Raw genomic sequence first — 24098 nt, 5'->3', positions numbered from 1 at the left:
CCCTCAAAACACGTTGTCCGGTTCACTGATTAATCGCCATAGGTCTGCCGAATCATCTCAAAAGTCTCCGGTGCAGATTTCTCAAGTTTCACACAAAACTTGATGTTTGTTCTCTGCTCATGTTTGATGTTCATGATGAAATTGTAGATGGGGTCCTGTCTGTGACCAGAAAATTGCTAATAACTCTGGTACCAGAGCAGATCGGGTGACACCACGCAGCATGCTGATTGGTCACGGCCACATCTCCCAGATGGGGCCACCGCACCCTCGTGCTGCACTCTGTGAGTCAAAATCAGACTGGGAACTTTTTGATCAACCCTCATATGTTGCAATGCCTGCAGGCTCTTATGTGGCACAAAGCGTGCATGTTCATCATCTCATGGTAAAGCTACAGACAAGGTCAGTTATGTTGACTTTTCCATGTACGTTATGTCTTATGCTCAGAATCATAAAACCCTCCAGTCATCCCAAGATGATCATTGCATGTTTGATTTCTGTTTACTTTTGTCGTACATCCCATTAGAAGTATATGCATCCTATTTGTGTTGGGCACTACTACCACCAGAGCAATGCAGCAATATCGTCAGCACAGGCCGGGCAGGACAAAAACAAGATGGCTTGGTCAACTTCCTGTCAAGTCCTACTTTGTTTCCTTGAATAAACCATTCCAATACAGCTGCCACATTTCTTTCTGCTTCAACAACTGGCCAGCAAGCAGTGAGATAGAACAGCCCATTACAGGGCCTTCTACGAAGCTAACAGCATATGTGCCTAGGGACTCTTTGTGTCGATTGCGTGAGTGGCTCATTTGTTTGGAGCATGCCAAATCAGAGCTTGTTAGGCTTCTGGTTAGGCTTTTACTGATGCTATAGATTAACTCACGCCATCAATTTGAAATTTTTGCTCAAAGCGGGCCTCTCGTTATTGAATGAGGAATTGGGGACAAAGGCAGAGCTTATCACTGCTATTGAAATTGCAGAAAAGCAGGAAGATGAGCTTTCTGAATGTTGGAAGTATGTTGAGGACGAAAATGGCAAAAGAAACTTCGGCAGGTGCAAAACAGGAGGAGGTTGAAATTTCGGAACGGCAGTAGAGAATGAAAATTTAAGCTGAGCATGAAGTGAGCAAAGCCGGGAAAATGGAAATTGATCATGAAAATAGCAAAGGTGATCATGAGCTTGAGCGAAGCAGGGTCAAGGTAGAAGCTAAGCTCTTGGAAACGCTTTTGAGTGAGCATAGCTTTGTTGACCCTGAGAAGCTCAAGGTTTCTAAACTTTTGGAACAGTACAAAGCTGAGGACAATATTGGCTCCTCTTTGTCAATTTTGAAAGAACCTGCGAGAAAATCAATACTCCTGAGAATTTGTGATCCCAGTGTTTTGACTGTCCTGCCTTGCGAGTATGTTAACGCTCTGGATATGACACTTCCGAGAGCAGTCCCCGTGTGTCAGTCAATCACCTATATGACAAATGCCCTTAGAACGAAAAGACCGTTGTAACAAAGGTTGTTCACAGTCAGGGGTCCATAGGGTTCACTGTATACTTCAGACACTTATAACGAATGTACCGATTTAACGCAGTGATTTTAAAGACGTGGGGTGAAATTCATGACCTTTACAATGAAGTTTTGCCAGCAAATGTCGCACTGCAAACTTCTCGAGGGTGTTTCTTATTTCGACGGTGCGCGCTCGGCAACACAGATGACGGTTCCGCTGGGGGTCATAAAAGGCTGGGACAGGTGTTCCTCCTTTTGTCCTGTTTCTTGTGGGCAGGCTGTAAGGAGCGTATGAGGTCATTGTCTTTCCAGGAAGCGTCTGTGCTGTACATGAAGGCATTCGTCTGCACTAGACAGGTCACTGAGGCGCTACTGTAGAATCTCGATGACACGAATTGCATGGGGTAGCGGAAAAAGTTTGCATCATCAGACACTTGTATAAAAACTTTTAAACCAAAATAAAAATTGAGGCAAGAAAATAGAGAGTGAGTGCTCATTTTCCATTACTGTCAGTGAAAGAGGCCGGTCGTAACGCTTTTGTGTGTTCGTTTTTGGACTATGCTGCCGAAATTCGCGAGATGATTCAAAAGGCCCAGCACATGCCTTCCACCCGCGAGTCGCGCGGTCGTGAAGTGAGCTTCTCCTCAAGCACACAGGCATTAGGTGAAGATGACTTGCGGAATGATGACGCATAATGTTGCCAGAACCTGTCCTGGTATGTTCTCTCCATGTGTTCTGGTTGCTACTTTTGTCACGCAGCTTCACGGTTTATTGTTGCGAGGGAGTAAAAACTACTACAGGACTACTACAGGACTCTACGGGACTACTAGACTACAGGCCAAAGCGAACAGGAACTCTACTGCCGCTCAAAAGGAATGCCGCTCCGGAATACGCAAAATAAATAATCCAGGAAACCGATGAGACCTGGCTGCCTGGTTTCACGTGGGATCGGACAAGTGTGGTTAAGCTAAGGGCATCAGAATGGACATTTTCATATTAAAAGTGCTAAAAGTTATCCTACCTGTGTGCTTCATGACAAATGGCTTGGATGGGGTGAATTTGTTTGGAGCCACCTGAAATCACAAAAGCCACGTGAGCAATAAAACCATTGACCACCAACTAGTAAAGGAACACCCCTATCCTGGTTCAATTTTGCACATTATGGAATTGACTCACTGGACCGCAGCTTGTAAGACATTGATTCCAACCCGATTCAATTAACTGAAACAGCAACACGAACGTCAGTCTACACGTTGTGTGCACAGAGCATGAGAACAGTAACGTTGAGGCACAAATGGTTTATAGCACTTTGTGACAACACAACACAGAATTACTAAAAGCAACCCAAACACAGAAATGCATCTTCTAAAGCAAGGAACGGGAACTAAAGCAAGGAACTGTGTAAAGCAAGGTTCCCGATTCCGAACCGATGTTACGGCGGAGAAAACTCCCAGAGCGTCGCGGCGGTTACGACTTTGAAGGAAATACGGGACTTATATATATTCACAAGAATTCACTTACAGAAATTATGAAGCAACTTAGGGTTGAAAGTAGTCAGTATTTTGCTCTTGCAACTGTTTCCTTTAGCGGGACTGTTAGCATCGCTTTTGATTCGAACACAAGTAGCGTGGCATCCGCATTTTTCTCTGAAGAAAAATGGTGCACTGTCATACCCAGCGCCGATGCTACATTACATGCACTTGGTAAAGGCACTCGATCGCGAGACTGGCTTGGGTCGCTTGAATCTTCGTCGCTACACTCCGTACGGTCCCCTGGTCTAGTTTGACTGGCGCACGCGGCATCGATGATGTCCGCGTCAGTTAAGAGCCCAGTCTCGACGCCGTCGTCTCTGCTGACATGGTGCAAGTTAGGGAAATAAACGATGACAGTGAACGGGTTGTAGAACGATATTGACAGTCGCGAAGTCATAAAAATGAGTGACGGCACGCGAACACACCTCCTCCACCCTTGACGGCCTCAAGAGGAAGAGAGAGAAAGAGGAGAGGGACAAAAGGAGAAGAAGAGAGAGCGTCCTTGAACAGCTCAAAACGCGGAAAGAGGACGGGAAGCGTACGGAAGGTCAATAACCAGGGAGATATGGGGTGCTGTTGGTTCGAATTATGTGGAGTATACGCTCGCCTGTTTGAATTACCGGGAGTGTCTCACCATTGAAATACATGTGGTTTGGACGGGACTCGGACGAGAGTTGGAATTATCCGGAGGTTCGAATTAACGAGAATCTACTGTACTTTGAAGTTTCTAAATCATCCGATTTAATGCATCATGATCTCCTTTTATGCAAGTTAGCATCATACGGTGCTTGTGAATCTTTGGTACACTTCTTTTATTCGTATTTACGTCGTTGCTCCCATTCTGTCTGCTTCGATGGCATGTATTCAAATGTGTACCTGCCCACCTCTGGGTTACCTCAGTGATCAAATCCTGAACCGTTACTGTTCAATATATTTGTAAATGATATTGTATCACGTATTAAGCATTCCACGTTACTGTAGTATGCTAATGATCTTAAAGTAATGAAAGTTGTATCATATCACTCTGACTGTGTACTGCTACAAGCGGACCTTTTTTCACAATGACCTACGCGCATGTGTATGACCCTGAGGCGCCAGGGAGTATTAGATGGCGCAGTATGGGAACGACAGAAGTGGGGACCAATGAGGAGCAATGCACTCGGGACCGGTTTTGGTCCTTGTGCTATCCACACACGCCGAGTACGACATACGACGTGTATGTGAAAAAGGTCCATCATCATAAAATTGCTTTGTTCGCTGGTCAAATTAATGTTACTATCTTTTCGTACTCATGCATTGATGAGGTATGTCGTGTGAACACTATTCATGATCTTGGCGTAACTTTGGCCCCAAACTGCATTTCCACCAAACATGTCACTGAGGTTAGATCCTCAGTGCTACGGGTTCTGGGTCTTTTAACTTATAAGTGCAAAATGTATGAATCTCCTAGTACCCGTGTTTCACTTTATAGATCTTGTGTTCTTCCTATACTCCAGTATGCATCACTTCTATGCCTGACGTCAATCGCCTTCAAGTGACAGAAGAGAGCTCTTCACATCATCATTCATTATTTCTTGCCTATGGCACATTCCAGCTTTTAAGTTATATGACAACAATGGTTTGTTAAAGCATTTCAAGTTGACCTCACCGAATTCACGGCGTAGTATTGCTGACGCTTTATTCATCTACAAATGTGAGCATTCACTTGTTGACTCTTCTTTCTTATTAAGACGCCTATGCTTTTGTCCTCCTTGAGCTGCGTTTTGCAACCCACATTCATTTTATGTACATAGATTCTATAGATTTGCTGGACTTGATTTCAAAGTCCCGTGACAATTCTTCTCCTTCCAACATGCCCTTCAAAACAGATGTAACCGAGTGTCTGTCGTAATGTCAAATATTTTTTTTTTGTAATTTGCCTGTTGTCTATTTCTGTTTTTATATTTTAACCATAGAAATCTTACAGAGAGAGGCTAGAAGGAAAGGCGGGGAGGAGGATCGGAGGAGAGCAAACGACTTGAACGGAGCTCTTCCCTCTCTCAGTGTATGCACTTGGAGGCAGCCATATTGAATCAGCAACACTTTCAACACTTGCTCAGTTGCTCCTCTGCTTTTGTCGGCTACGTATTTTGTCAGTGTCCACCCCTATCCAGGTTTGTAGACAAGGCTGGTTGTCCCCATGTGGCGTCCATATTTGTTTCTTCGTGTGTGTATGTGTGTGTGTTTTATGTGTATGTGTGTGTGACAGCTTTATCTAAGGAGGATACTGCTGATCGCCGCAAGACACCCCTTTACCCTTCTGCTGCTTCTTTAGCAGCCAGCACGACGGAAGCAAGTCTAAGGAGCATTCGCTAGAAGCTTGTACAGCCCCACTGAGCGCAGCGGACAAGAGGAGCTTATTGCATCGGGAAGGACGTTGCTTTCTGTGTGGCAAGCGGTCACATTTGTCCAAGAATTGTCGCGTCTGCTACCGACTTGGTTGCCAAAATTGCAATAGGCGGCATCTCACACAGTTGTGTCTGGAGGGACTTCCCGCTTCGTCGTCCAATGTCGCTGTTACTCCAGACATCGTCACGACATCTCCTGCTCCGTCGTCGAGCGCTGCAGTGGTTCAGGACATCGTCACGACCATGTCCTCTGCCCCACAGGCTCACAAAGTGCAGCCTGAACGGGAAATTCTTTTGCAAACAGCAAAAGTGTGGGCACAGGGCGAGAATGGCCAATGACGCCTGGTGTGAGTTCTGCTCGATGGCGGCAGCCAGTGCAGTTTTATCCGCAAGGATGTCTCGGCAAGATTGGATGCACTGCGTTGCATACTGAGGACTTGCATATTCACACCCTTGGAAATGTCACTCCCTCACGTACTACATACCGTTGCGTACAAGTAGTACTGTGTAACCAATTCACTTCTCCTGACCGGGGCCCTGCAGTTACAATCGAGGCACTTGAATACGAGCTACCAGCCCTTAATGAAGATCTCTCAAGGCAGCTGAAAGCCATGGGTCTTGACATTGCTGACGAACCCACGAAAGCCATCTCTGACGTTTCGCTGCTAATCGACAGTGATTTTTACTGGAAGATCGTCACCGGCGCTTCCGTTCGGTTATCAGAACAGCTAGTAGCTGTCGAAACGCTTTTCGGGTGGATGCTACAAGGCCTGTCTGCGAACGCCTCAAAGCAAGACTTCTATTGGAGTAATGCAGATTGGGATACAATCTGGAGACACTGTCAGCGATATTGACTCCTAGCTGCGTGCTTTCTGGGAACTAGAGCGTATGGGCATTGTCCACCGCGAAGAGTCTAACCCAGATGACGACACTGTGCTCCAGCGATTTCGTTCCTCGGCATCATTCGAAGATGGTCTGTACGTAGTACGTCTGCCATGGGAAGAAGAAAAACTGCATTCGCTGGGTGACAACAAGGCCTTAGCAGTGCAGCGCCTCCAGGCCATCACAAAGAAGTTGTTGCGGGACGAGTCACTGCTACAGGAGTACGATCAGACTATACGGGAGTACAGTCGCCGACCGATTTTTCGGACGTGCTCGATTATTCGGACGCATTCGCGGAACGGCCACGAGCCCCATAGAGTTAATGTATAAGAACGTCCGAAATTTTGGACGTCGTAAAGCCCCGCTGTTCGATATTTCGGACTCCGTTTGCACAGCTAGAGTCACTAAATAAGCTTATTTAGTGACTCCATGCACAGCCAGTGAGCGTCACAAATCGTCAGCAGGTCACCACGTGCGCTTGACACAATGCGGAGGTCAAGGAAAAACCCGGCCATTACTCATTCCTTTCAAGGTGGAGCCAGTGACCCACTTTAACCGGACCTCAAATAAAGAGTGAAACGGGTTCAAAGGGGCTTATATACGTTCTTCCTTTCTACATCTGGAAACAAACATATGCTGCACCTGCCGCGGTAGCGAGCAGTCGTCATACGTACAGTATACTCCCGTTAAGATGAACTCTCTTAAGATGAATTCTCGGTTATGATGAACAAGGTACAGGTGTTTGGTTGGTTTCCCATAAACTCAATGTAAAAAATATACGTTTAGCATGAACTAGTACCGTGGGCGACTTCGGATAGCGCGAACTTTTCGATCATCGCGTTCCTCCGAACTCCCGCAAATGCCGACGGGCAGGCACGCACGTGTCACGTGCAAGACGTCGAAAACACGAAAATGACGTCATGCGTCCACTATTGGCTACAGCTGTGGGCCAACCGACCAATGCCGGGCAGCGCTTGACGTCTCTCTTGCCTGTCACTGACACCGAGAAATGTGACTTCGCCATTTTCATTTACCATCGTGAGTGCTGGGTGCCATTTTCGTTCGTCATTTTTCGCAGTGTTACAGTTGGATTCCACTTCTGCCATTGACGTGAAACGTAACTGCCATGTCAAAGCGGACGTCCCAGGCGCTTTCACTCGCAAAGAAGGTGGAAATCTTGCAAGAAGTGGAAGATGGAAAGTTGTTGAAGACGGAAATTGCAAGGAAATTTGGTATAGCGAAAAGCACAGTGTGTGGGATAGTGAAAAATCGCCAGAAAATAATGGACGCTTTTAGCGGCAGTGAGTTCGCACCAAAGAGAAAAAGAATGCGAACAGCCGCGCATAAGGATCTTGAAGACGTGCTTCTTGCGTGGATTCGTCAAGCAAGAAGCTCGAACTTGCCAGTAAGTGGTGTTGTTTTACGTGCGAAAGCCGAAGAAATAGCCCTCCGGCTGCACGTGGAGGGATTTTCGTGCAGCGACGGTTGGTTGGATCAGTTTAGAAAGCGTCATGGACTTGTGTTCCGTTCTATCGTCGGGGAGTCTGCCGACGTAGATGACGCTGCCTGCACTGACTGGAGGTCATCCAGATTAAAGGACCTCATGGAGGAATATGATGCGGTCGACATCTACAACGTAGATGAAACCGCGCTGTACTATCAGCTCCTCCCACAGAAGACATTGACATTTTCTGGGGATGCCTGCACCGGAGGCAAACACAGCAAGATACGTGTGACTGTTCTGGTTGGAGCCAACATGACCGGAACTGACAAGCTCAAGCTTCTCGTCATCGGCAAGTCGAAATCGCCGCGTTGTTTTAAGAATGTCAGGACCTTGCCTGCGACGTACGCGGCAAACTCCAAGGCCTGGATGACGCAGGCACTCTTTGAGCAGTGGCTACGCGACATGGACCGCTGGTTTGCAAGGCAGAAGAGGAATGTGTTGTTTCTTGTTGACAACTGCCCTGGGCACGGGAAAGTCAGCGGACTGGCAGCTATCCGGCTCGAGTTCCTGCCACCCAACACAACCGCGAAATTACAGCCAATGGACCAGGGAGTCATCAGTAGTCTAAAAAGGCACTACAGACGCTCGCTGCTGCAGCGTATGCTGCTCTGTATGGAAAACGGGAAGCAATACGAAGTGAATCTCCTGAGTGCTGTGCACCTTCTGTCCCACGCATGGGAACAGGTGACCGAAGCCACCATCGCGAACTCCTTTCGGCACGCGGGATTCGTGAGGGATAGCTGCCCCCCAGAAGTCTTTGTGAATGAATGCGAGAACTCTGAAGACAACAATCTTTGCTCAACACTCAGTGCAACCCTTGGTGCCCCTCTGGACTTAGCAGCGTATGCCGCAGTTGATGACAACATAGCTACCTGCAGAGCAGACACCATGGATGACATCATCAGTGAGGTACTGGATGCTGAGGCTGCTTCAGATACAGAGGAAGACTGTGAGCCTACTGAAGTGGATGTGCCACAAGTGACCTGTGAAGCAGCTGATGCTGCTCTTCAAGTGCTTTCCCAATTTTTTGAAAGTCATGAACACACTGAGGGGTTCCTCAGAAGCATTGGGCAGATGTCATCCTTTATAACTGCATCCCAGCTCAAGCAACAGAAGCAGAAAAAAATCACAGATTGGTTCAGTGTGCCACGGTGAATGTTAAATAAATACTCTACCTTTCCATATCTTCATTGTGAGTTGTTTTTACACTGTGTTCAGCATACAGCAACAGCATAAGTCTTTCTGATGCAGAATTTTTTTACCCTTCTCTTAAGCTGAACTTCTGATAAGACGAACAGATCTTCCTGGTCCCTTTGAGTTCGTGTTAAAGGGAGTTTACCGTAGTTTGTTGCACGCCAGTGCGAGTGGTTCTTGGGTGAAGTCGTTTGCTGCCGGTGCGAAATGGCACCAGTTTCGTCTTTGCCATCTCCTTCGAGGAAGAACGCCAAAAAACGTGGCACGTATTCGACCATGACGATGGAAAAGGCTATCATCAGGCAAGTCCAAGATGGTCGGTCCCAAGCGGAGGTTGCGCGAGAGTTTGGGATATCGAAGCAGACCGTGTCGGATTACGTCAAGAACAAGATCCAAGCAGCATGTGAGAAGGCAAGTGGATGCAAGCAAAAAAACATCAGCAAAGGTAGTCACCCACAGCTTGAAGAAGCCCTTTACATGTGACTGAGCGCTACGGTAGCAAAAAGGGTCCCCGTGTCCAGCGACTTGTTGAAGAAAAAGGCTGAGAACTTCGCCCTCCAAATGGGAATTGAGGGATTCAAGTGCAGCGACGGGTGGCTCCAAAATTTCAAAAGGCGGCATGACCTCGCGTTCAAGAAAATGTGCGGCGAAAGAGGTGCGGTGGATCAGACAATTGTCAGTGGCTACACTGACAGACTTCACTCGCTGTTGCGCCGGTACTCTCCGGAGGATGTTTTCAAGTGCGACGAGACTGGTTTATTCTAAAAGATGATGCCAGAAAGAACCCTGGCTTTGTCTGGTGACACGATGGAAAGCACAGCAAGGAACGCATTACGGTCCTCGTTGGGAGCAACATGTCCGGAACAGAGAAGCTGCCCCTGCTGGTGATTGGGAAGTCCAAAAATCCCAGGTGCTTTAAAGGCATCAAGTCTTTGCCAGTTTGGTACGAGGCCAACAAAAAAGCTTGGGTTACCCAAGAACTGTTCGAACGATACATACGCAGGCTGGACCGTAAGATGAGGCTAAGATACTAAGGCTACACTACTACAGTAGAATCTCGATGATACGATCACGGATGATACGAATTCTTCTCCGATCCCGGCCGGAATGCCTATTCTTCTCATGTATTAGAGTTCGGATGATATGAACGCGTTATCTTGCCTTTACGGATGATACGAATGAGCCGAGGATGCGACAGAGGTCGTTCCCCCGTGACGCGAGAGCGCGCGAGTCATGCTGCTGTGTCTTTCGAAAAGGGAGGGCGATCCTCACCACGAACTCCCTTACATCATGTAGCGCAATGCAAGCAATGACTTTCCTTTTGGTGGTGGTGGTGGAGATAAGATCAAAGAGATTGAATGGCCCCGAACCTTATCACCTTATCTCTGTTATGACCTTTTTACCCCCCTCGCAACAATAAACCACGAAGCTGCGTGACATTGCTCTGGCGGAAAACAACGACCAGAACCCCAGAACACGTGGAGGGAACATATCAGGACAACTTGTGGCAACATTACGCGTCACCATTCCGCAAGTCGGCTTCACCTAATGCCTGCATGCTTTAAGAGAAGCTCGCTTTAGAATACTGCCGCGCGACTTGCGGGTGAAAAGCATGTGCTACGTCTTTTGAATCATCTCGCGTATTTGGGCAGCATTGGCCAAAAACGGAGACACAAAAGCGTTACAACCGACCTCTTTCATTGAGAGTAACGGAAAATGAACAGTCACTGTCTATTTTCTTGCCTCACTTTTTATTTTGGTTTAATTCGTTTGATACGAATTTCGGATAATACGAATTTTTTCCGCGACCCCGTGAGATTCGTATCATCGAGATTCTACTGTACTAAGGCTACACAGGCTAAGATACTGCTTCAGCGTCTGTGGCTCGCAAAGCTGTCATGGGATGAAAAGCTCCCGGACTAGTTGCTGCATGTTTGGTACAAGTGGTGCAATGAAGCGCATACACTTTCTCGTATCAGGATTCCGCGAAGATTCATTGCTACGCTTGCTTTCTCTACGGCGGCAAAGACATTGCATGTCTCTTGCGACGTGCGGCTTTGGGAAAGGTTGATCCGCAGCGTCAAGACCTCCCTCTGCAAGGTTTTGGGAAAGAGCACGCTGAGGTTCGAGGATTTAGCGACGGTTGTTACTCAGGTGGAAGCTGTCATCAATTAGACCCCTCACCTACATCTCTGAAGATCCAAGCGACTCCGAAGCGCTTTCACCTGCTCACTTCTTGGTGGGGAAAAGACTCACAGCCCTTCCAGCACCCTGCCCATTGGATGCGGAACTCGACGTCGGGTAATCTCCGAAGATGCTGGGCTTACCAAGAAAACCTGACTGCTGTTCTTTGTGCAAAATGGACCATTTTGTGCTTGCGATCGGCGAATGTCTGTCCGCCATGCTCTTCGACTGGCATCAAGGTTGAGCATATCGTACTCCTTGCTAAGGAAAATGTATCCAGAGTAGCGTGGCCTCTGGGTCGAGTCAAAGAAGTATTCGTCAGCGCAGACGGCAGGGTACGGTCATGCCGTGCAAGGTTGGCGGACGGGAGGATGTTGACCCGACCAATTCAGCTGCTTTACAGGCTGGAGGGCGATACCGCGTGAGCTTCGGAATTGTTTCGCGGGAAAGTGTGTTGAGGAAGACGACACAATGACGTCACTACGCATCATCCTCGTGATCACGCTTGAGCGAGGGTTTTTCATTCCACTTGAGTTTGTTGCATTAAACGGACATCTCTTCTGTCACCTCTGTGGCGTCTTGGCTTTATTCCACAAGTGATATACAGGGTGTCCCACCGAAAGAGGGCCAGGGGCTAAAAAAAAAACGGAGTGCTTTACACAAATCCAACCAACTGTACATGCTTGGCAGTTGTGTGGTCTATCAAAAAAAAATTTTTCATCGCCCCTTGTCAATTAATTAGCGGTAATTAATTTTCCAACTTTTTAATCATCGGTTTTAGCTCTCAGATGTCAATGAGGAGGTTGTAGTAGATGTCGAAAGAGACACAATTGAAGTGGTTTGAGGTCGCTATGGCTTGTGGTTTCGTTTTTTCCGAGCTTAAAAGTCCGGCAATCTGGCACCCGCGCGCGACGATTCCAGCGCCCTCCGGCGTACATTGACTTTGATATTAGCACTTGGAGACCATCCTTGGGCCACTTCACACAAGAGGAAGATATTTCACCTGTTTCACGGCACGCCTATCAGAGTGCACTGCAATCGTCGCACGCGGGCGCCGAATTATGGGAAGCGCTCTGTGGTGCGCGCGGCTTCAGAAACCAATTTTTAAACCCGGGAAAAAACTAAACCACAAGCCATAGCAACCTCGAAACACTTCAGTTGCGTCTTTTTCGACATGTACTACAACTTCCTCATTGACATCTGAGAGCTAAAACCGATAATTAAAAAGTTGGAAAATTAATTACCGCTAATTAATTGACAAGGGGTGATGAAAAATATATTTTTGGATAGACCACACAACAGCCAAGCACGTACAGTTGGTTCCATTTGTGTAGATCACTCTGTTTTTTCATTAGCCCCTGGCCCTTTTTCGGTGGGACACCCTGTATGTGGCCAAGTAAAACTAACTGTTCAACTACAACCAAATTATCTCAGAATTTCAAATGTAAAGCACAGTAAAAGGAAAGTCATTCACTCATAAAACATTCATACAGCCAAACCAAAGCTAATATATAAATAATGCCAAGAAGGATACTGCAGTCATTATAAAAGGGGGCGAGGGAAAGGTGTGTAATTCTATCCAAAGTGTACAGTTCCAAATGAAAGCATAGTATACCTTAAGGGGAAGTCCCTTATTGGATGATTGGTACTTCTTTGCTCCAATGAGACAGGATGAAGAGGACACCGGATGATGAAATTCTGCTCGTGTCACAAGCTGGATTCCAGATAATGCCTGCAAAGTTCCAGGGCAAAAATATGCAATAGGAATGAGACAAGCTTACAACAGACCACTTTTTCCTGGTGCTCTATCGTGCTTCTCTAATGAAACATGTGTCCATGCAAGTGTTGAAACAACAGTCGTCAACACTGCAATGCATATAACTCTAAAAACAAACGTCACAAGCAAACATATACAGTGTACATTTTGCACCAAATACATGTAATCGAATGAGGGGTAATGATGTCCTTCCCAATGCTGAGGAGGTAAGAGGAAATACTAGTGATGTTACAAAACTATCGAGATTCAATTTTGCAAAAGTTGTTGAAATCTGAATTATTATTCCGAGGATTCAAAAAGAGATTTGGTTTTTATTGTGCACGCAGATCAATCTTCTTCGCAGAAGCAAACTACAGTGCAACCTGTAATGATATTGGCAGTCATCGCTAGTTTAATCGTTATATGGGGGATATTGCTACAGGTGGACTGTTCCAAGGCCAGCTCCATCTGACGAAAGTCACACGAAAACAGCTCATTTGCTTTGACTGCTCTTGGTTGCCGTGTAGATATGTACAACGTCACGTTCAACTGCGCCGAGGTGTGCTATGTAATGATCTGGCAGCACCTGCTCCATGATAAAATTCTTGAGAACGCTGACACTTACACATCAGTCCAACTTTTTCGTGCGCATGCTCTCGGACACTTTTGTGCTTCACACCTGTGATGTTGACTGTGACGGGCTGTACATACACACATAGATTGAAAAGTTGCCCATCAAGAAGAACTCGTTACAAGTTAAGTTGCTGTGTGAAAAATTTAACTACGTTAATAACAAAGTTCTTCAGCCTGAAAAAGAATGAGTTACTTCCAAGTTACTTCGGACACAAAATAGCATTACGTAGGTGCAGCGTGCGTGAGCAGTTGCGTTGGAGCTTGAGTTACCTGCGGAGGAGTGCAACACGCTTACATTGTTTTTGTTTATGTGCAACGATAGACCTCACTCTGTTTGTGAGCAAATGATGTCATAGTGTTCGACAGGAGCTCAAAAATGCAGCAAAAACGCCCTCTACGGCGCAGGATGGCACAGCACTTCCAACACTGCTTTTACTTAACTAATTTTTTAGTTGAATTAATGGAACCTGTTACATGAGGGACTGTTCCATTTATCAGTGTGAAGAACAAGATGCTATATAGTAGCGCAAGAGTTTGTCTAAAAAGTTGTCCCACGTGAACATTGCCTACGAGTAACAAGAGAGGCCACAAACCTTCGCAGATGCCTGCTTCTGAGGTTTCACTGCTTGAACGAGGGGTGGCACAGGGTTTTCGTGGATATACTGAAACAGATTAATACGGGTTAGCACGGGTCTTGTTCCGAAAATGAAATTGCAAATCACAATATCTGTAACTGGCATTTATAACATTCTACATGTTGGTGAGTGCTGCGCCAACGCTACTCATGGAGGCAGAATGAACGCCTCCATGATTGCAACTTAAACTCATAGGATCCAAAGGGCCTGTAAAGTGAAATATAACCGTCACGTAGAGCTTGGCCGCGTGGTGACACACAAAAGTCGTAATTTTCGGTACCAATTTTGAACGCTTCCAGAAGGTGGCCCCGATGGGTGGCCAGATCTCACGTGAAAGTACTGCTTAACAATTTTGAGAAATGTTACTAAGTACTGTTAGGCCTGTTTCGGAGAACAGCAGCAATGCCTGAGATGGTTTAACTGTCATAACCGGTGAGAAATGTGTGTGCAATGTGCACAGTCTGTTGGCCTTCCCATCCGTCTGCACCTCTGTGTCATCTGCTCCTCCGCCATTACCTACTGCGGGAGCAGAGCAACCGGAAGACAAAAAGCTGCTAAAGCGCAAAAAAGTGCAAAACCTTGCCATTTCTACACATGTCTCGTTTACTTTCGCATGTTCCAGGGTGTTTGACAACGAAACACGACAACCTACAAGATGGCTAGCCTAGTTGCTTGTGTTTTTAAAGCTGGATTCACACTTGCGCGCTCTGAGACTGCGCGATAGCTGTCGTGCGGAGTTTCCAGGCGGTTTTTGAGAACCAGTCCGTGCCGCATGTCCACAGCGCTGTTCCACAAACACTTTTTCATCCAGCCAATCGGAGCGTTCGGATGGGTGGAAGTGGCTTATTTTCGCGCCAATGGGCAACGGCGGACCTCCCGATACCGCACTGGGATCTTTTGTCATTTGTGTGTGTGTGTGTGCTTGGTGCTACCATGTGAGTAAATTCTTTGTCACCAATAGTTTGTGGTCTGAGCTGTCAACGATGAGCTGGGAATTTACGCAAACCACGGAATCGAGGAAAATAAATACGACTTGTGTGCGACCGTGTGTTGGTCGTTGGTAGGTAAACATGTGTCTCGCTTCTCCTGCCGTTCATTCTCTGCATCCGTGCTATATTATGTCGTTCCAACAACTGATAATTCCAACAGAAATGCTTCACGATAATGGTAAAATAGTAAGTTTGGAGGAAGAGAGCTGGAAGTGTCGGTACAATCTTGACGTAGCAACAACAACAATGAAGCGTGTTTGCAGTATGGTGGCTCTGCTATGTGTGACAGGCCCCCTCGGCAGCGCCAAGAACACTGAGGCTTTTTGAAACGCATGTGTGAATGAGCCTTAATGGATGGCGCCGCTCAAGTCGCCTCAGGATCTTAGAGTCTGCAAGTTTTACTTGGTGCAGTAATCGGAGCTATTAGGTATCCCAACTGTCCAAGATGTGCTTTTAGAAAGGCGCACAGTTCCTAGAGGTTGTGACTAAACACTTTCTGTGCTCCTCCAATATTTTCTAAAGAGAAATTTACTAGTTTCGGACACACGCCACCGTTAATTTTTGCTATACTCACTGGCAATAGCGATTGCAATGCTTTGTGTCGATTTAAACTATGGACGCATTTGCATATTTGTTTCGATGAACTTTACGCTCCAAAAATGAACCAGGATGGCATACCAAATTGGGTTTTCCGCAAATTGCACATCTATCACGCTGTAGTTAATGATGCTCATATGGCATGACATGGCACACAAAGCACTCGGAACATCACTGAGTTGTGCAGATTAGATTCAGCAGTACAAAGGACATCAAACATTAAGAGCATTTGCATTCTCGCTACACTTAAGTAATTAATCTAGTATACGCTGCACAGACAGACAAGTATAACATACTTTTGCCACTGGGCTCTCTACTGTCCATGGCGATGTCTTCATTTTTCCTCTCCTGGCTGGGGATTTTTCGAAGGGTGTCAACATTTTTGACACTCCTTTCTCGCTGCTTGGAGTCCTAAAGAGCTTGGCTGACCTCACAGGAACACGAGTTTTTACGCTCGCGGATGATCCTTGCGCCTCTTTCACATTTTCAGCCAAGCCGACGCTGCTCGTCGCTGAGCGTTGCTTCTGTACAAATCGATTCACTGGGGTAACAGGGGGCTTCCACATGGACGGCAGAAAGCAAAACGACGTCTGGCAACTTTGTTCAGTGGCTACCTTGGCAGAGTCCATTGCAGTGTCTGATGAGAGAGGTGTGATTTGCATATCTGAGCTCATCTCGGAAGCAATGCCAGAAGGTTGCGCAGTAGCGTCCGTTATGCTTGTTAACGCTTCACATTTCATCGCTATACAAGGGCTTACGTTAATCCCACCACCATTCAGACTAGTTTCTTCCAATACATCTGGCAAAGCTTTGACACCATTGTTGACACACAATTTGGTGTCTTCTGTAATACCAGGTTGATCCTCTTGACAATTTCCAGCAGAAAGGGAAGGATCTTGAGTAGCAATTTCATCATCCCTTGAGGGAGCTGCAGCTAGAGTGCAAGTTTCATTGAACGCTGTTATGAGCTGTGTGACTGCATTTGCAGCACCACCAACAAATCCTTCTTCAGTAAGAGATTCTCTGTCCTGCAAATGACTGAAACAATCGCTTCCTCTATCGGCTTCATTCAAGTTACCACTTGTGCCACTCCCTGTGCTACAAATGGAATCATCTTTATCAATCCTGGCAGGACAACAGTGGGGTGTAGAACGGGCTATGCAGGGAACCCCACATTTTTTAAGCTTATCCAAGTTGATAGAAATCTCGTCCTCTTCCTCGTCTATGTAGAAGCTGTAGTGTGTGGCGTCCATTACTGCATTGAGAAACGGGAACAATTAGATAAATGACATTCTTCATTTCCTGACTGCGACAAAGCTGTTACAAGGCACTTGGTATTCATGAAATTATTTTTGGAATGGTGCTGCAATACGCAACCACCTTCTCTCCTTATCTTTGCAGTCAGACCTGATTCTTCCCCAGAATGGGAACAATTTGGGTTAAATCCCATTCTACCCAGATTCCAATCAGGTTCTGTCATGCATCACACACATTATTTTCTAGGAATTTATATGAATGTATCATGTAGATATTATTTGAGTGCAGCACTAACCATGCAAAGCACATTTGATGTCATAACATGTGGTGCCAGTCCCTATAAATCATGAGACAGGCATGCATTTATGTCTGAGCAATATGCACACTTCAACCACGGGCAGCTTGCTGGAGAGAAAAAGAAATAACCCAATCACACAAATATACAAGTACCACCTGTTTTCCCCTTGGATAACAGGTTTAAAAATGACGGCTGATTTTTACCTTCTCAATATGCTAGAGGCACTCAACCCAAAGAAGCCAGACCCAAAGTATGATGGTTCTCTGTTAAACACTGATAACAATATGTTATCTCGACATCTGGATAGTTTATAGTTGATCATTGGACAATTTCAGTGGTGGAACAGACAGCTGGCCGTTTGTAGCAGCTCCCGTAGCAGGAAAAATGCAGTTTTGTAGCAGGCATTACTGCTTTTGGAGAAGAGAACAACGATGGTTGCTCTGCTGGTGCCATTACAGAGCGGTATATAGACACGCTGACAGGACCAGTGTAGATGATACAGTCACTAAAAGTATATAATTAATTATATATATAATTATAATACTTTTTCAGGTTAAATGCCTTTCTTAGGAGGTAAAAATGGGGCGCTATTTTTAAATCTGGCTAGAATTGTGCCTTCGGGTGTTCTTTGAAGTCTTTTCCTAGCTTTTTTTCTTTTTCTGGGTGACATACTAGCGCTAATACCTGAAGGCATAGACAGTGCTGACACACGTGGGTACGTTTCTGGGAATGTACGAGGGGCGTTCAAGTCAAACCGGGACTTTCTGTCTCCTGAGTGTACAAATGATTCCCGCTACTTCTTTTTCGTCATTGTCACACGCGACAGGCCTCCGCGTTCACCACGTAGTGATCCAAAGTTTGTGCGAAACAGAAGACACGTGCTAGACAAGATGGCCGACAACGAGGTGAGCGCGCACATCGAACAGCGAATTGTCATGAGGTTTCTCGTGAATGAAGGCGTAAAGTCATGTGGAATTCACAGAAGACTTCAGGCCCAGTATGGCCACGATACACTTAGCCGCAGCAAAGCGTTTTAGTGGTGTAAACGGTTCCGAGACGGCAGTACATCAGTGCAGGACGGTCCTGGCCGGGGCGGATCAGAGCCCAGTGTCAGAGTTCCTGAGGACATCCAACTTGTGGAGCGCCGGATCCTCAAGGACAGATGGATAACATGTATTGAACTGGCTCGAAAGACGGACCTTTCTGTGGGAAGAATGAACACCATCATTCATGAACACCTTTAGTTTCGGAGAGCCGGGCCTCATCACCAAAGGAGTCCTCTCCTCCTACAGGACAATGCACGCTCACATACTGCGCATCTCACGACACGCACCTTACAGGAACTTGGCTGGGAGTTGCTGCCACATCCCCCTTACAGTCCACCCCCAGCGATTTCCATCTCTTCGGGCCACTGAAGGCGTTCCTTGGGGGCCGCCACTTCAGCTGCAACGACGAGGTCAAGAATGCGGTCCGATCATGGCTGCTACGGATTTCTACGCTGCTGGCATCCAAGTCCTCGTGAAACACTGGGACAAGTGCATTAGTGCAGCTGGTGATTACGGTGAAAAATAAAACTAATTTCTCGCCTGTAAGTTCATTTTACTTTTGCGAAAAATGAAAAGTCCCGGTTTGACTTGAACGCCCCTCGTACGTGACCCATTTTTACATGTGTTAACACATGACAACCTTTGTTCGTGTTCAGTGGAAACGTCACTTGAGGACTTCATAGTGACTGGAATTCAGGGAGAAATCGGGTTTAACCCGAATTGGTTGGAGGTCAGTTTGGGGGGAATAACCAAGTGGAATCGGGTTTAACCCAAAAAAGTGACCCCCTATATATAATGCAGTTAGAAGCGAGATTGGCTTCTGACACAAGCCTGGAGTGTTGCTTCTCTTCAGGTATAAACTAGGACAATGCAGCTTCTCTGTCAGCACAGATCCCCATGCTTTCTTTCAAGTTTTCTGACAGGTTTATGTCAACAGGCTTCAATGACACACCAGACATGTCTCAGTAAGCTTCTGCGCAGGTAAAAAAAAATACACATACACACACAGATGCATAATCATTTCTACGAGGTTTTCCATTTGAGAGAAAAGCATGCGTAGCAGAAGAGCTGGGAATCCCACAAAAATGTCTGCACAATTGTGTAGAAGAAGCAACTTTGCCATGAACTTGTTGTCGTTCAAGGACTGTCTCCGACAATTGTATAACGCACCAGATAGAGACCTCCAATTAGACAGTAATACTTCTTTCAGCACTGAACGCTGTTGCATCAAGAGCTGGACCAAGTGTCAGGCAGCCCAAAATTGCATGGCGATGAAAGATGATTTGCGGTACACCAAATGCATTCTGACTGAACTTGAAACATACTCGGAGTAGTGATAACAACTGAGAAGAGCAGTTTCCGCATGGTAAAATGCGGTAAGTCTACAATCGAAAGGATCATACGCCTCATGCAAAACAGCAAAATGCAAAGGATTCAGTTCTTCCTCAAGCCGCTTCAGGCTCAAGCATGTAAATCCAACAACCAAACAGAAAAATACCGAATCAGAGTAAACAAAGCAGTTACTTCTGGCCTCAAACATTCATGTTATTATATCGACACTGAATGCAACCAGAAATTTAAAACATAGTTCCCATCATCAGGCTGCGAGTGGGCCCACAGGGCTTCCTCTAGAACCCTTAATATCCCCAAAACGGAGAATCAAATCTGTCGAATCAAACAACCACGTTTGTTCATTTCTTTTTCAAACTGGTGCCTCCAGAGCCCACTGAAAGGCTCATTGGCCGACTGGTGTTTCCTTGTTTGTTTGTTTACATTGCTCTGGACTGAAAGAGTTCCGGCAGGAACTGTTATATTCCAAGTTTAAAAGTAATATGGTTGTGCTTTTGATTGTTGCTTAGTTTTATGGAAATAATTCAGACTCCAGAATTTATGTATTTCTTGTAGTCGATGATGTATGTCTTGTAGTCAGAAAACGTGTCATTGAATTATAATAAAAAAACTACACCACCTAGAGCGGTCAACAGAATTTGTTCTTACTTGGGTTTTTGCCACCTCCTCATGTGTATGTCATGCAACGTAAGTTTATTTTGTAAATTTTTGCGAGCTTAAGTTGGAAATTTGCCAAGTAGAGGTCCCTTTTTTACCCCATCAATGTGAGGAGCGTGTCTAATTTACACAAATTAATGATAATTGACAGGATATTCAGGAGCTATCCCATCGAAAAAAATAGCCGAACATCATGCACTACGAAGCTCTCACAGGATAGCGCTTTCGTGGTTTTGATTTCGGACCACTCGCACAAAAAGTTGGCTCTACTGCTGCTCCGTGGCCATAAAAAGCACGACCTCTAGTCTGAGCACGAGGCTTATAGGGGCTCCACTAAACAGTTCGAGAGATGGAACACCACTTTGATGTGCCTTACCCAGGAGGATCCGATTGTAAAATACCCGGTCTCAAAATTCACGTTCTCCAAAAAAGGAAAATCGAGCAAAAGCTCCCTCCAAAAAGCTTGTTTTTTAGTAAAATAAATTATTTGAAGGCCTCAATATCTTTAAATAGTTATCGAGGAAAATCAAGGAGAAGTGTCGATTGTAGCAATCGATACTTCTCTTGGATTTTCCTCGTAATATGATGCGCCACGTTTAAAAACATTTACATGTCACTATTTAAGCACACAAAATCACTAGCTTTCGATTTCTGTTTAAGTAAGTCTAGCGAATGAAAGTCACATTTTAACGGCCATTACGCTTAGAAAGGCGGACAAGACGGTCAGTTGCCATTTGTACATCCATGTTAGACAAAGTTCGCCGTTGGCCACTCTCGACTGCGCATGTTATAGAATGTATTCACCTATATCACGTGATATGGCATGCTCCCCCACTGGTGGTCACTTTTCCAGCAGGGTTGCCAGATTGGGCTACTTGCATTTTCGTTTGGCGTCTTAAAAATAGAGTTGGCAACTTTGCTAGTTTTTTGTCTACTCTTTGGAGCATAGCGTGAGGAAATAATATTTGCAGGTTTTAGAAGCACACTTTCTCAAGAGTGCTCAACATACTTCATCTCAGTCTGCTTCCTCCCCCACAAACAAAAAAAAAGGGGGCATCTGCACTACTTCCATTTCAAACTCAGTGCGACGATGGCCTCCCGGCAAGTTCAGCAGGGGACAGAGAGTGCAGCATGAAACTGGAGGAACACAGTAATGATTGGAGCCACCCTCTTTTGCATTTCATTATCTCTATACTAAATGATACCTCACGTCATCTGCATGTTATATATAGGGAGTGACTTTTTCAGGTTAAATGCCTTTCTCAGATTCGGGGGGTAAAAATTGGGCACTATTTTTAAATCTGTAATTTGGGGAGAAATCGGGCGATAATTGTGCTTCGGGTGTTATCGGATGTTTTTGCTTCTGCTCTTGTGTATTAAGTCCTTTCCTAATCTCTCCCGTTAGGTCTCCCGTATTAAGTCCTTTCCTAATCTTTGTTCGTTTGTTTGCCACCTTACAATGCTAATCCCCAAAGGCATACACAGTGTTGACACATATGGGTGTATTGCTGGGAACGTAAGTGACCCATTCTTTCATATGTTACACTTGGCGACCTTTGTTCGTCTTCAGTGGAAACGTCACTTGAGGATTTCATAGTGACTGGAATTCGGGGAGAAATCGGGTTTAACCCGAATTGGTCGGAGGACAGTTTGGGGGGCAATAACCGGGTGGAATCGGGTTTAACCCGAAAAAGTCGCTCCCTAGTTATACAGGGTGTCCCAGAAAACGTGTCATTGAATTATAATAAAAAACTACACCACCTAGAGTCATGCGGTCAATGGCATTTGTTCTTACTGGGTTTTTGCCACCTCCTCATGTGAATGTCGTGTAACAAAAGTTTAATTATGTAAATTTTTGCGAGCTTAAGTCGGAAAGTTGCCTAGTAAAGGTCACTTTTTTACCCCATCAATGTGAAGAGCGTGTCTAATTTACTCAAATTAATGATAATTGACAGGGATATTCAGGAGCTATCCCATCGGAAAAAATAGCCGAACATCATGCTCTACGGAGGTCGCACAGAATAGCGCACGATTAATTTTTCAGCGCAATCTTTGTCAGTCCGACGAAAGGAGGTTGGAAACCCAGCCCTCCCCGACATCGCAGAAACAGATAAAACAGAAACGGCTTATCACGTCCCACTTTAGCTGGGATAATGCTTTCCCTCTCCCAATTTTAAAAACTGTTACTTTTTCTACTATCACTCTGTGGGCTGGCTTCGGAACCTCCTAACGTCGCACTGAGAGCGATTGCGCTCAAAAAGTCATCGTGCGCTATGGTCCGGTGCTCCGAAAAGCATGATATTCGGCTATTTTTTCCAATGGGATAGCTCGTGAATATCGCTGTGAATTATCATGAATTTGAGTGAATTAGCCACGCTCCTCATATTGGTGGGGTAAAAAAGTGACCTTTACTTGGCAAATTTCGGAGTTCAGTTCGCAAATATTTACATAATTAAACTTGGAGTACAAGACATTCACATTAGGAGGTGGCAAAAACCTAATAAGAACAAATGCTGTTGACCGCATGATTCTAGGTTGCGTAGTTTTTTTATTATAATTCAATGACACTGGGACACCCTGTACACAACATCACATCATATGTACTATGTGCAGTAAATTCCATAATTCCATATAGCGCACATTCCCTGTCTACAGTTCGGGAGAAAAGTTTCCTCCAACTGGTGGGGCTTGATTAGCACAACTACTAGGAACGTGCCTCAATGAGCAGCCCTCGGAAACATTTCTGGCAGGTGGTCAGCCAAACTCGCCACGAGAGGCATAGTGAAAAAGCAAAGGTAGACGTCGTGGACCGTTGGCTACTTCTTTTACTACAAAAAATATCCCTGATTGGCTATATTTTGGCTACCTGAGCTAAAAATTTGGTTACGTGCAGCTTTTGCTATCTGGCATGGCAACCCTGTTTTCGAGTGGTAGCGACGTTGAAAGATGACAAACTGCATGACTTTTCAATGCGGCAGTCGTAGTTGCGTGATTTTTTGTGCGGCAATCATACGGCGACGGTGTCGAACCATACGGTGACGAAGTGTCTTCGGGATAAAAGGGGATGGACGGTACCGGATTTCATAACACCATTCTAGGCTTCGTTTTCTAGCAAACGCTACATCATCTCGGCAGCTGCGCTGAAAAAGTAACCACGACCATGGCGGCCAAACTAAACGCGTTTATTTGACGTCATGTGAATACTAGTTTATTTTGCAACATGGAGTTCGATCACATTATTTCGAGGCGCACCAGAGTCCTTTGTTCATGATATATTGTGTCATGTAAACGACTGCATATCCATATATCCATCCCCAGTGATTGCCGTTGTCGTAAGGACAAAACAGCGACCCTTTCTGCAATCGCTCTTCAATGTAACGGGTGCAGCACAATGCAATGCTGCTTCGAAATATCGTCGCCAACCGACCTTAGGTTCCAAAACAGTGGATAGCACACATTCTCAGCAGCTTTAAAGAGCTACAACCCATCAACTGTCAAGCTAGAACATACGAGAAACACTACTCACTTTTTCTCAACGGTCTTTTACTTGTTCTGATCAGCCGCCAAAACACATGACATGTCTAGACTTGTCTGCTAGACTTGACACGCAAAGTGGCCCAAAATTAGTCTGTTTTTTTTATAGCATGTGCAAATAAACTCAAATCGCACAAAAAAACGTGTTAATTTTATAAAACTGTTCTAA

The 24098-nt window shown here is 45.6% G+C and overlaps 1 protein-coding gene across 3 annotated transcripts in view; it reads right to left on the bottom strand.

Moving 5' to 3' along the window:
* The window catches only part of LOC135374355 (uncharacterized), a 49871-nt gene extending 25773 nt beyond the window's left edge, over positions 1-24098 (bottom strand). Inside the window, exons 1-6 of one of the 3 annotated variants that reach the window (XM_064607346.1) lie at positions 23922-24098; positions 16084-17042; positions 14160-14228; positions 12793-12909; positions 2671-2715; positions 2516-2567 (exon numbers count right to left, since the gene is read on the bottom strand). In XM_064607346.1, the coding sequence (XP_064463416.1) occupies positions 2516-2567; positions 2671-2715; positions 12793-12909; positions 14160-14228; positions 16084-17040 (1240 nt within the window). In that variant the 5' untranslated portion in view covers positions 17041-17042; positions 23922-24098. Of the gene's footprint in view, positions 1-2515; positions 2568-2670; positions 2716-12792; positions 12910-14159; positions 14229-16083; positions 17043-18675; positions 18792-23921 lie in introns of those variants that run through there. The other 2 variants (XM_064607347.1, XM_064607348.1) reach the window with 2 other exon arrangements.

This window comes from Ornithodoros turicata, unplaced genomic scaffold, assembly GCF_037126465.1.
Source record: "Ornithodoros turicata isolate Travis unplaced genomic scaffold, ASM3712646v1 Chromosome54, whole genome shotgun sequence".
NCBI lineage: Eukaryota > Metazoa > Arthropoda > Arachnida > Ixodida > Argasidae > Ornithodoros > Ornithodoros turicata.
Note: the sequence above shows the minus strand (reverse complement) of the source record. Positions and strands in the feature narration are given on the sequence as shown.